At 28.2% G+C, this 13,956-nt stretch overlaps 1 protein-coding gene across 1 annotated transcript in view; it reads left to right on the top strand.

The window, feature by feature from the left end:
- The window catches only part of Als2 (Amyotrophic lateral sclerosis 2), a 109,467-nt gene that overhangs the window by 68,176 nt on the left and 27,335 nt on the right, over positions 1-13,956 (top strand). Inside the window, exons 11-13 of the mRNA XM_075355217.1 lie at positions 1,272-1,381; positions 6,503-6,720; positions 11,350-11,623. Coding sequence (XP_075211332.1) covers positions 1,272-1,381; positions 6,503-6,720; positions 11,350-11,623 — 602 coding nt within the window. The remainder of the gene's footprint in view (positions 1-1,271; positions 1,382-6,502; positions 6,721-11,349; positions 11,624-13,956) is intronic.

The raw sequence follows: 13,956 nt of genomic DNA, 5'->3' as shown, positions 1-13,956 counted from the left end.
GATCTGGAGAATGTGGTGGTCAGGCTATCATCTACCCTCATCTGACCCATGGCTGAGGAAATGTTTCATTTAGGTGATCGCTCACACATTTAACAATATTTGGAAGAGCTCTGTCTAACTAAAGAATGGAATTTTTCAGTATTTTTTGTACTATTTTTGTTAACATATCCAAGAAGTTGTTTCCCATTATAGTTTTTTCAGCAAAAGAGAAGGCAATAACTGTTTCATCCAGTTGTGCATCACACATTAACTTTTGGAATGGCACGTAAATATTCCATAATGAATGAGTAGGTTCAGTACTACATATTCAAACATTATGCCAACGTACTTGTCCCTAAACGTGAAATGTAGCTTCATCACTGAAAATAACTCGTCTAAAAATTCCCCATTGTAACCTAACCTATCCAGAATGTTTGTTGCAAATTTGTTTAATTTCTACTCTGGATAAACTTTGTAATACCTGAATTTTATAAGTAAACTTTAGTTGCTTGTTTTTAAACTTTATAGACACCTAACTCATAGAACCATACACCTTACTTGTAGAGGACCATACTGATTTTTTCAGACTCTACAAATAACTTGTTTGCACAGCTTCAACAATCTTGTCAGATGCTGGTTGTTATCCTGGATGTGATTGCTTCGGCAGATTGCCCATTTCTCTGAGTTTTTTGTAACATCGGAAAATTTTATTTTCATGTGGTGGACACAACAATATTCATACCTAGCAAGTTTATCTGACTCAAACTTAGCAGTTTGCCACAAACCTAAAACACATTGATAGAGACAGATGTCTCTATCATGCTTTGTTCCAAAACTATGACTGTTTGAAATCCCACCATTATTTTACACACACACATAATTTAAGTGACATACTTGAACCAATAAATGTTTTTTTGTCTTGAGCTTAAATGATTTTTTGTGGGGTTCCTTAAGATGTTCAGTAGGTTTAGGAATTGAATGTTAAAAAGGAATGAGTTTATTATCTTACTTAAGACCATACTGAAAGGTGTATGAGTAGCTGTCACACATTTTATGATGTAGGAACTTGAATTTTATGTTTTTTGTAGATGGAAATGATCAAATGGACATTACTAGTAGAATGAACAGTCAAATGTGTAGTAATAGTATTGTTACTATTCAGAATTTACAAGGCAAGCAATTTTTGTTTTGTCAAACTGATATTTTTATAGTTTTTTTTTTTTTTTTTTTTTTTTTTTTAATACTGTCATGAATGTATTTAACTTTGATAAAATGTTTTGTTTAAATTGCAGGAGAAAAGTACATGGGTTGTTGGAACAATAACATGAAAAATGGCAATGGAATTATTATCACACGTGATGGCATTTATTATGAAGGCATATTCTCTCAAAATGAAATAAATGTAAGTTTATATATTTATTCATTCATTCATTCTTTTTTTCTTAAAATAATGCAGGCCAGTTGTGTTTCATGATTACTTATATATATTAAAGTTCATGGTAAGAATATGTAGATATTATGAATAAATATTTTATTATTTATATATTTAGTGGATACTTTTAACAATGGTTTGACTGATGATTAATTTTATTTACCTTTACGAGTGCAGTTATACCGATTTTTTTATAATTGATGATATAAATAATAATAATAATGTTAAAATTTTTCTGTTTAAGTTTTCTTGTGTATGTTTGTATGTTAATTAATGTTTGGTATGGCATTATTTGTAACAAAAATTCTGAGACCATTTGTTTTCAATGAAATTTTTGGGAGATGCATAGGTTCATTTCTTAAAAAATAATTTGCTGGATCTTTTGGAGGATATACCTTTACCAACTAGATTGCAATTGATTTTCCAGCATGATGATGCAATGCCACATTTTTTTTAGTAGCTAGAAATCACTTGAATGCTAATTTCTTAAACTGGATTGGACATGGTGGAACAGTTGATTGGCCACCACGATCACCTGACTTAATGCCACTAGATTACTTCTTTTGGGGCCATATAAAAACGATAGTATACTAAAAAAAGTTAATAGTAAGAGTTACTCATTAAAACAGTGCTGTGTACATTGTGAAGGATGAAATTTTGAACAATACTGTAACTGAAGTTTTTTATTCTGTTACCATTTATCATTTCATATATTTTGCTATGTTAAGAATAATGTTTATTAGGTACATAATAATACAATTTTCTGTTTATTTATTGTCTGTTTTGCTTCAATAAAAAAAAAATTTTTTAAGTTTTTATTTTTTGTATTTACATAAATGGTTTCTCAGAATTAAATTCTCTTTAAATTTTTTTACTAAATCTTCTACATTTATTAGCCATTCAACGAAGCTACTGCACTACAAACCTAAAAAAATTGTTTTTCGACACTAAATTTTGTGTTTTACGTCAGATGTCTTAAAAAATACTAGAGTTACAGTTCTGGGAGCTGTTTTATCCTATTTCCCAGCTCAAATTATATAAGAAATCACTAACTTTGTGGTTTAATTTGGGTCCCAAAAATTGGAGTATGGCTTTTTTTAGAAGAGTTGAAATCCAGGTGAAGTCTTTTGCTAACCATAAGTCGAAAACAAAGTGTTTCCAGACCTACATTTATAATAGACTTTATTCATTATTATCATCAGTAGATTATGTTTTTAAGGCTTCTTCGTGGAACACCTGTATATATATAAATTTATTGTAACCACATATCCACATATATGCCTAATTTAGTATTGGCGGCCGAACACGATATAGCAACTCAAATGCAAACTGGTGCATAGTATACAGACATGCTGATACAAGCATCACTCCCACCGCGCAGTTCTCCCACCATAGCGGCGCTGCAGCCCTACCACTCTCAGGCTCCAATAAAAGAGCGTGCACGAGAGTGAAAATTCAATTCATCGTTGATCACCACCTAGAGAAGACTAAGAAGAAGATGGAAGAAGACCCCATTGAAGCAGCAGGCCTGGGAGTCGCTCGACGCGGATGCTACCTTCCCGCTCCAGCTCCAGCTTGTCGGACCAATCACCCTGGCTGGCAGACTCAGCAGCAGGAGCCGGCCCAGCATGGAATCGCTTGGGGAGAACCACCTTGGCCACACTGGCGAAGGACGACTGACACTGCAGGGCTCTGGGGGCCACCACTGCCACGCTGTAGTAGGGACCCAACTGCTGCTGAGGGAAAGCCCAGTCAGAATTCAATGGTTGAGCTGCAACTCCCCGACTTTGCTGGAGACCAGCTTCCGGATCCAATAGCTCTTCTCAGAGCTAACACAAAAAACAGCCCTTTTCAGTGCCACCACAAGGTGATAAAATACTAACCGTTGAAGCCATTCGTCATCAACAGCCCTTTTCAGGGCTACCATAAGTTTAGCAATTACAACTTACAATTACAATTACAATTACAATTTATGAAGTCAATCAATGACAAAAAAGGTCCTTTTCAAGGCCACCATAAGGTTAGTAAGTGCCACGTGCCATTGAAGCCATTCGGCAACAATATACACAAAAAAATAAATACATATATACTTTTTTTAAATTCAAATAACTCATTAACATATTGGCCACTGTGTTAATAAAATTTAATATTATATAAAATATAAACCACCAAAACACAGCAATTATATCCTGTTCAGTTAGCTTACAGAGTTCAAGTAAAAAAACTGCACGTATGAGCATTCAGACGGCTGATTCACAAGCATCTTTTGTAAATCCTGATGCATATAAAAGAAACTATGCCACATTAATATTCAGTAACCACACGCTATTATATTTTGAATTATTTATATATATTTTAAATGTAAGACATTTTATTTGTGTATTTTAAGAGTTATTAAATTGTCAATTGCCCAGAAACAGTAAAATATCACTAATATCTTAGATTAAATTTCTATGATAATAAATAAATAATAAATTCAATTCAGTTTACGTCAGCTGATTGCAAAAAAATCTGTAATGTTGTCATTGTTAATAGATACAACAGGAGGCTCAATTTTGTTTTCTATTATATTATGCAGTTCCCAATAATTTGGTTCAACTATATTCGTTACATGTTCTGTACAGTTTTTCCATTCCTGCTGGCCTGTTTTGTTAATGGTTTTCAAGCATAAATTTTTAACATCATATATTTTAAAATCAGTATTTTTTGACGCTACATAATGTTTGATTTGTCCCAAATTAACTCAATCAGGTTGAGTACACAATGATAGGGAGGTAATCAAAGCATGGTTTTGTCACTGGATCTTGTTAACTCATCAATTTTATACTCACTAAAATTACTTTTAATAAGCAAAACCCTTTGCAACAATTGGACCTGAAGTTCATCTTCTTCAAAAATCACTCCTTTTGAACTAAGCCACATTTTGATATCATTATTTTCCCAAAATACAAATAGAATTCTTTTGCTTACATGAATGATAAGGGACATTGTCTAAGACAGTAACCGAATTATCTTCCAGAGGAGGTAACACATCACTAAACCATTTCTCAATAAATAAAATTCAAATATTGTTTTACAAATCATGATTTTATCGAAGTCGTCAATTTTTTCTTCAATTGGCCTCCAGGGTTTTGTTTTCTTAGGAGACCATAATTTATTAGTAGATTTATACTCGCAAATCATGTTGTACTCTGAAGCAGTACAACTTCTACTTATGTCAGCAGTTTTATTAATGACATGTGAAATTAATGCCATTGGATTACTCTGTAATTAGCTTTTGTAAGCATGTAAAATGATGTATTTTCTGCATGTCTTAAGGGCTTTTTTCACGACCTTTTTTTCAGAGGGGATATCAGTAATCGTGCACTATTATCAACTGATCAAAGTCAGATATTTTGTCAAAATAATGGTATAACTCAAATCATACAGACAAAAATCTAGGAATACACTACACTCACATTACAATAAACTTAAAGAAATTACATTACCAGTATATTAACTTTAATTTTTATTAGAGTAAATAAGTAATTAACAGAAACACAAAAATGGAACACAAGAACAAAAGAGTAATCATATGAAACGATCAAGAGTTTTAATAGAACTGAAAGACTTAATATTTATAAATTTATAAACATTTTATTTCATGAGCACTAAATTGCTAATTAATTATACAGCGACTAATATGAGTAATTATTGTTGTGTTGTACGTAGATACGGCCATGTTGTGAATCAGTACTGATACATTTGTGACTCAGAAGAAACATGAGGAAATCTCAAACACAAACGCAATGTTTACTTTATTTAATAAATAATATTTATTAAAAATTTAATTTTACTAATTTTTTAAAAATTTTATTAAAATTTATATTTTATTTAATTATTTTATTTTATGTTTATTTTATTTAATGTTTATGTCTATTTTGTTTATTCTTCAAAGCTAACTGAATATAGTATAGATACTTACCATATTAATTCCAGTAATCAATTTCCACAGGATCCCGTATCTTCAGTTGGTATTGAATTGTATAATTACAATAAAACATATTTATAATTTATCAAAATTGTTTTCTTTTTAAAAATTTTGAATTTTATTATGGACATTAATGCAAATTTTGCTTTTTGTACTGGAATGATTTAATATTTAAAACATAGTATTTTCCTTGTTCTGTTGTCATTATTGCCAACTGTTAGATTGTATTTTTATTGTATTTTTAATTAAATCATTATTTTCAAATGTGATCTGGTGGTTCATCATTTTTTATTTTTGTTTATATTTATAAATATAAAATTTTTCAAGTATATTAATTTTTTTATCATTATTACAAACTTCCAAAATCTCTAAATTATTTTGAATACTGTCTTTCATGTTTTATTACTTCAATTTCTATCTTTAAAATTATGTCACATTACCTCATATTTCTTATTAAATGGTTAAAATAATTTTTTAAATATTATTCAAACACATAAATTTTATTAATTGTCAAATTACTTAGGATCTTTTATATACAAATTTTAAAGTGTGTTTTAAAAGTGAAAATTTTCATTCATTAACAGCATGAACGAATAGTGGGTTAGCTTTTTCTGGCTTTTAGATCAAATAAGAACACCAAGTAAGAGTAAATATAACCTCTATGGACGTGTGCAAGATGTATGAACTTTGTTGCTTACAAACTTTATATAATCATTTTAAAAATAAGTGTATAAAAGCTTTTATGTACTTAAATTACTTTTAAGTTAAATCAGTATCTTTGGCATAAGTTATTGTTATTCTTTAATGTTTGATTTTTTGTGATTTTCTTTTTAAATCGATAAAATTTATCTAATGTAGGTGTCACCAGGAATACATATTTATATTAAATCCTTAATTATATAGACTTTTATAAGCATAGATCAAATAAAGAATTAATAGCACCTGTTATTTGTCTATAAAAATTGATAGACTGTAAGAATGTATCAATTTCTATACTTTTTTTTATGATGTGATTGTTATACCCATATTTTTTTACCTGCTTTCCATTAATTACGTAGGGATTTTTATATTTTATATCGGCAATTATTCAGTAGTAACGGTTTATGAATCAATTCTTTTAGGGTCAAGCATTAATGGTTTTTGAAGACGGTTCTTACTATGAAGGTGAAATGCGAACTGCCGGAGTCTTTAATGGTAAAGGTACTTTAGTCTTTGCATCTGGAGATAAATTAGAAGGTAGTATGTACGGGTCATGGAGTGAAGGAATCAAACTTACTACAGGAATATTACATAAATTACCTTCTGCTCAAGTCACTTCCCCTAAGAGGGAAAAACCAAAGTAAGTAAATAAATTAAAAAATTACATTTGTAACTTACATATATATTTATAGCATTTTAAAGTTCAAATTTAGATGTGTTTAGTGTTTAGTCTTGCCATTAAACTACTCCCATTACTCAAGGTGCTTCCATGGGTTAGTCCAAACATTTCCTTCACCATCCCACTTTCATTATTCTTAAAGGAGTTTATTTGCAATGAAAATGAAATCCATTTGCTGCTCTATTTATATCTACAGTGTGAAGAAAACACCAGTGAAGTATCTGCTTCCTTGTTGGAGCTTTCTAGTAAAGAAGCAGAGATTCATTTAAGGTCATTTATCTGAAGCTCACAAAAATGATCATTTTCTGCCTGAAATATCTAGCCAGTAAAAGTGAGAATGCATTGCCTCCATATCCTATTAAATAAATCAAAATATTCTCATCTTGGTCATAGTTCAACCACAGCTGAATTCATTTAATTTACTATTGAAAAGTATCCATTATATTATTAAAATTAGCTCTGTATGCAAAGAAAAAAAATATTGATTTTTTAAAAATTTTGTTAGCTTTCAGTTTCATGTTCTAACCTTTTAACAAATAATATCTTGTTAACAGATTGTGTTAATAAGTAAGCATTTATTTACTGCAATATTATAAATTGTAGAAGTAAACATTAACAACAGTGAATTAGATTACTTAGAAAAATGTAAGGGCACCCACCCCTGTATATGTGTGTGCGTGTGCGTCCCATCAAATGGCAATATGAGAATGATTGCTTAAGTTGGCAATATTTATTTAATCTTATGGCCTTACAACCGCACCTGGTTTTTGGCTCGCCAACTACCCTTCTTCAAGCAATTCTACAAAGTGCTCATCTTCTGTTAACCATAACTTATTCAGATCTTTATTTATTCATCTTTAACCTCAATCTAGACCATTCCAGTGACCTTTTTCCTTCCAGCTTGCCATTCTACAACTCTTTCTATCATGCATCTTCTTGTCTTCTAACTACATATTCTAGCCATCTTAGTCTTCAAACTTCAACCTCTGCCACTTCAACTGGTTCCTTATATAATTCCCTTGATTCTCTACTCTTCCTCCTTCTCAACACACTGTTCCCACAAATTGAAATATAAGTCTTCCTTTACACATTATTTTAAAAAAATGACAATTTTCTTTCATTTTTATTGTTCAGTACCCATGTTTTGTTCCAAATAATAAAACAGTTTTGACTATTATGTTATAGAGCTTTATTCTAGCTGTTGTAGTTAATATCATTAATAAATGGTTATTGCTAACTGATAGATTTTAGAGCGAGGTTGACTGTATGTTCATAGGTGATGAATGAAGACAACGCCTTGTTGCTTGTTGAATAATGGTTTAATGAATTGTTGTCTTGACAGTTAATGAAATGAATTGTAACATAACGTATAACTTGACATATAAAAATCAAAAATATAAAATTAAATAAAACATTAAAGCTAATGTTCATCCGAACAAAGAATGGGGTCCATCCGGACTAAGAGTATGACTTCAACCTCTAGTAGTATGAGCAGTATGAGGTAGTATGAGCAGAACTCTTCGGTAAGCGCTAGCACCCACTAGATCGCTGCATCGGACAGCTCGATGAGAAACAGAACACTAACCATTTGTTAATTATGAAGAGAGCTCTAGATGCAGCTTTTATTCTACATTCTACTTCTGGATCTTCCAGAGATGTATTGTTAAATACTACCCTAACTATTTAAAACTCTACCACTTCTCCCATTGTGATACCTATGATTTTGACATTTTTATGTCGTCTTTAAAATTGAATTTCTTCAAATCAACTTTTGTTTTCAAAGTTCACTTCTACTTTTTGAGAAATACTCCTGCCAGATTATTTATATCATTTGTGACCTGGTTCATCTTTTTATAGATCGATATTACAACTACAACATCCTTACAATCCCTTTAAATGTCTCTTCTATAAAAGCAGAAGTGACAGACACCAATCTCCTTGTTTCACTCTAGTTTTGATTTTAAACCCAGAAATATGATCCACTTATTTTCATAACACTTTTCTCACCTAATCAGTTTATCAAGCCAAATCTAGCCTTTTTTTCCAAAATTTTGTCTGATAATGCTATTATATACTATTTTATACCTTTTTAAAATCAGTGAATATATGTATGTGCTTTTTTGTGCTCTTAATAAGTAGTTAAATGAAATAATTTAAATAAAATTTTATACTTTCCTCAATGTTCATCTGTCACATAAAAGAACAGTTAATTTTGAATGTTGTTAAGATTCAGGTTATTTTAAATTTTCATGTGATTTAATTTTTTTTATTTAAAATAATTTTTTTGATAATGATTTCACCATCGAAGAAATTATATGTTAAAAGTAAAAAATTCTTCTTTGGTAGTAAGTAAATATTAATATTTTACACTGTTCACGGTAGTTAAAAATTGAGTGTTTGTCAGTTTGCAAAATTAATGCAACAATTTCTTCAAAAAGTTTATAATTATCTGCCATTTAAGTGTAAAATTTGTTAAATATAAACCCTAATAATTAAAAATTTATTCCCTATTAATAAATTCTGTGTAAAGTTTTAAGAATATTTTTAATGGATTGAATATGTCACTGTGGGGATAAAGAAAAAATGGGTACAATTTAGTTAACTAGTTTAATAGTAAACGAAAATTCTAAAATGTTAATTTATTACATAACTAACATGTACCCTAGTATATATCATTATAGATCAGATTATATCTATAACAATAAATAAACTGAAAATTAATAATAAAGACCTGAAATTTATAGGTAATATTATAACTATCATTAGAAATATATGTAAACAAGATTATTTAGAGTGTAACAACAAATTTTACAGACAAGATAATACTTTAACCATGGGATTTCCATTTTTGACTGTTATGGCTGAAATTTATTTACAGGAATTTAATGGAATAGTGTATATGGTATTACCCACGATCACAAAATTCAATTATGGGTTTGATATGTGGATGATATTTTGGTAACGAACCTATTATAAACAGTAATGAACATTTAATAATTTTAAAAAACTTAATTCCTATCATAATAATTTAAAATTTTCATTCGAAACTGACAAATACATAAATCTAACGTTTTTAGATGTTGATGTAGAAATTAATAAAAGCAATAAAATTATAACATCTGTATATAGGAAATCAACAATTAGTAAAATAACTATTAACAGAAGTTTGAATCATCCTTTGACACACAAAATTAATACATTTACAAACATGTTAAATAGAGCAATCAATACATTATACACATGATAATAAAAAAAAACTAGATTCAGAAATGGATATTATAAAATGTACTGCAGTAAAAAATGGATATAACATCATTAATTGATAATATTTATAAAAACAAAAACTTAAATCTATTAATAAAACAACGTTGATACCTATAAATAATAAAAATGTTGATGAAAATATTTATATAAATTATATCTATATTAACAACATTATTGAAATTCTGGTTAATGTTTACGATAAAAAATATAAAATAGCTTAGAGACCACACAGTTAATAAAACATTTAAAAATCGATAATAATGATAATGATTCTAATAATTTGTGTGGTATCTATAAAATAACATGCAGTGATGGTAACAAAATTTGTATTGGAAAAACTAGTTGATCATTTGAGGCGAGGTTTGCAGAACATTTTAGATCTTATTAAAACGACAATGTAGGTTTCTCCAGTCTTATTTAATTTAGACTATTTAATAATCAATAAACATTCATTCACCGATTTGGATACAAATTTAAGTATAAAAGAAATTGTAAGAGGATGTGATAATAGTAAAAGATTAAATATTTTAGAAAAATATTATATTTACAACTATAGACAAAAGTTTAATTTGATTAATGTACAGACAGGATTTGATAATGACTTTCTTATCAAAACCGCCTTAGATAACAGCACATTTATATAATTTAAATAAAAATTCAAAATATTTTAGTACAGTACTGTATGTGTGGCTACCCACATATAAAAAAATTTTAATCTTTTTAACTTTTATGACTACATATTTTTATAAGTTTACAATTTTTAAGTTTTAAATTTTTAATATGTGATTTTTAAAAAAGAATATGTTTTATTAACTGATGACGAGGGAAACCCTTGAAAGTATTTTTATATAATAACAACAAGCATAAGGTAAGAAGGTATTATTGAATTCTGTACTCTTGGTGATAAACTTTTTATACTTTTGTCTGACATAAACAGTAGAGAGGGGAATATGGATAAATACAATAACAAAAAAAAAGGATTGATATTTATAAGTTAATATATATGTAACTTTATCTGTTTTATAATATTATTTGTGAATTTGTAAAATAAATAGGACTTAATGATTAATAAATAATTCATTTATTTTGTTTTTTTTTTTTTTTTCATTTTTTGATGTGAAATCTTGATAAAACAATTTAAAACAAAAAGTACAATTTCCTTAATCAGTTTGCTTTAGAAGGGTTAAAATACTATTAAGTGTTTATTAAAAGTAATCATAGGTTTTGAAAACAAACTGCACTGCTTCATAATTCTCATAGAAATTTATTTCAGTTGTCGCAGTTAATTTGTCGATACTGATTATGAAAATATTTTTGTTTTTACAGGATGTTTGGCAAATTATCAACACCTCCAAACCAAAAATGGAAAGCAATATTCCGTCAGTGTTGGGTTTCATTAGGTGCTTCACCAGATGGCCGTATATCAGAGAGAGATCGTCAAAGAGAAAGTCAAAGAGCATGGGAAAATATAGCAGCAGCTTTAAGTTCACCTCATGCTTCAAGTCATCGTCATAACGAAAAATTGTTTACAATTCCTGATTTTGGTAGAGAAAACCTTGATGTAGATGGTTTTAAAAATATGTGCAGCTATCTTAAACAGGTTTGAATTCCTTTTTTTCTATTTATATGTGTAAATCTGTAACAGAAATGGAAGTCACTGAATAAATAATTGTTGTATATATTAAATACAACTCATATAAATATACAAGTTAAAATTTGGTATGTTTATTAATGCGATTTTATGAAAGGCTCATTCATTTAATAAAATTTGGTCTTGGCCCAGATTCAACTTCAGGTTTTATACTATATTAAAAAAAATGTCATACTTGAACCGTAAGTTAGAAATTTTTTTTGTTTGTGTTTTCAATTGAATGTCAGTTCTTAAAAAAATTAATAAAAATAAAACTATATGTTCATAAAATTGTAATCAGTTCTTGTCTTAAAAATTTGTCAAAAAACGTCTTTAAGCATTTTATTTGCTTACTGTCATTTTAGTTATGGTAAGTGATATATGACCAATAATGTTGGGTTGTAGTGTGAAAGAAAGGTACTAGAAAACCATATAATTTTTTTATTACTGTTCTTTAATATTTATTGGGGCAGTATTTTTAATGTACCCAGTATTACTTAGATTTTTATATTTTATTGATATTAAAAAAAATTAATTTTGTAAGATTGTAGTTTTTATGCATATTTTTAATTTAATTTCTTTACTTTATGATATTTTTTATTTTTCTCATTACATATTACAAAAAATATTTTAATAAAATTCCTGAGATTCATCTTTTTAAATTTATTTAATTTGTATATATATATATATATATATATATATATTTTAATTCAAATAATTCATTAACATATTGACCATTGTGTTAATAAAATTGAATATTATATGAAATGTAAATCACCAAAATACATTAATTAAATTAATTAAGCTTATTTATAAGTTAAATTTATCATATTAATCATGCTTTATTTTAGTAACACATTTCCTTAATTTTTTAATATTTTTATTTAATGTGCAATTAATAAAATTAATATAATCATGACTGAGGATGTGGAATCTTCCAAAAGTACTACTAATACAAATTAAAGTAAGATATGTCTTATCTCATTAGTCTGTAACTTGGTTTATATTAAAAGAATTAAAAATATTATTTAACAGTAGAGAAAAAAAATAATATGAATCTTAAAAAGATTAATCTCAAAAGAATAAAAGAATTTTGTGTATATATATATATATATATATATATATATATATATGTGTGTGTGTGTGTGTGTGTGTGTGTGTGTGTGTGTGTGTGTGTGTGTGTGTGTGTGTGTGTGTGTGTGCGTGTGTGCGTGTGTGTGTGTGTGTGTGTGTGTGTGTGTGTGTGTGTGTGTGTGGAGTTAATACATAGAACAGTTATTAGGACATGTGTCCTAATTCTGCAGCTGTGTATTTACTCAGTTGTATCTATATTTATATTCTAGATGGTGCAGAGATGCCTAAAAAATCTTTTTTGCACCCCAACAAATATGTTTTTAATTTTAAATTTCTTAGTTTAAAATTTCTTCCAATTATTTTCATTTAGTTTTTCTTACTGTCTTCGCACATCTGTATTATATATGAATCATATATCAAATTGTTATGAAATTGTTTGAAAAGGATGACTTTGTCTTAATCTGAGATGATTGTTAAAATGATTATGACAGAAATAAAATCAGTCATTGTAATCATTTTGAATTAATTTTAGCCAATGTAAAAAAGAGAATAGTAATACTTGGCTTTTACAAGTTTAAAAATCAAAACAGATCTTTAAAAATCAATATGAAAAGGTGAAACTGAAAATGTGACCATAGAAACTAGAGAAGATGTATTCATCTTGCTGAAGAACTGCAATAGGATTTTTTATTGTACTATCATCCTGAAGACTTATAAAAATTTCCTTAGAAGATCAGGGCTTTGCAGTTGTAATTTTTTTTATTAATCTCCATTTGTAAATCAAAAAATTTGTTGTACATTATTATTAATTAGATTGTACAGAAATTATTAGTACACATAATAAAGAAATCAGACATAAGGCACATTTTAATTAGATTTATAATGCAATAACTAAATATAACTAACAAACAACTTTTTTTTTTTATAGTAGAAAAATTTATGTTCAAACCATTATTTGGTTTCTGTGGTGAAGTCTTTATTTACACAGATTTTTTGTATGCTTTTATACTATAAAATATGTCTCAATTAGATCATTAACAGTAAACATTTAAACAAAGTAACTAATTACTTTCTTCTATTACTTCAGTCTACACATTAGGTTACTCTTCAGCATCTGAAATTTGTATAGTTAGATATTCATCTGATTAAGTAGTGAAGAGGCCGTGTCTCCCTGGGGTTGGTGTGGTGCACAGTTTGGGAATCACTGATCTAATGTTTTAATGTTGTGT

This window comes from Lycorma delicatula, chromosome 2 (genome assembly GCF_047948215.1).
Source record: "Lycorma delicatula isolate Av1 chromosome 2, ASM4794821v1, whole genome shotgun sequence".
In the NCBI taxonomy this organism is placed as follows: Eukaryota; Metazoa; Arthropoda; class Insecta; order Hemiptera; family Fulgoridae; genus Lycorma; species Lycorma delicatula.
This window is presented reverse-complemented; position numbering and strand designations above follow the sequence as displayed.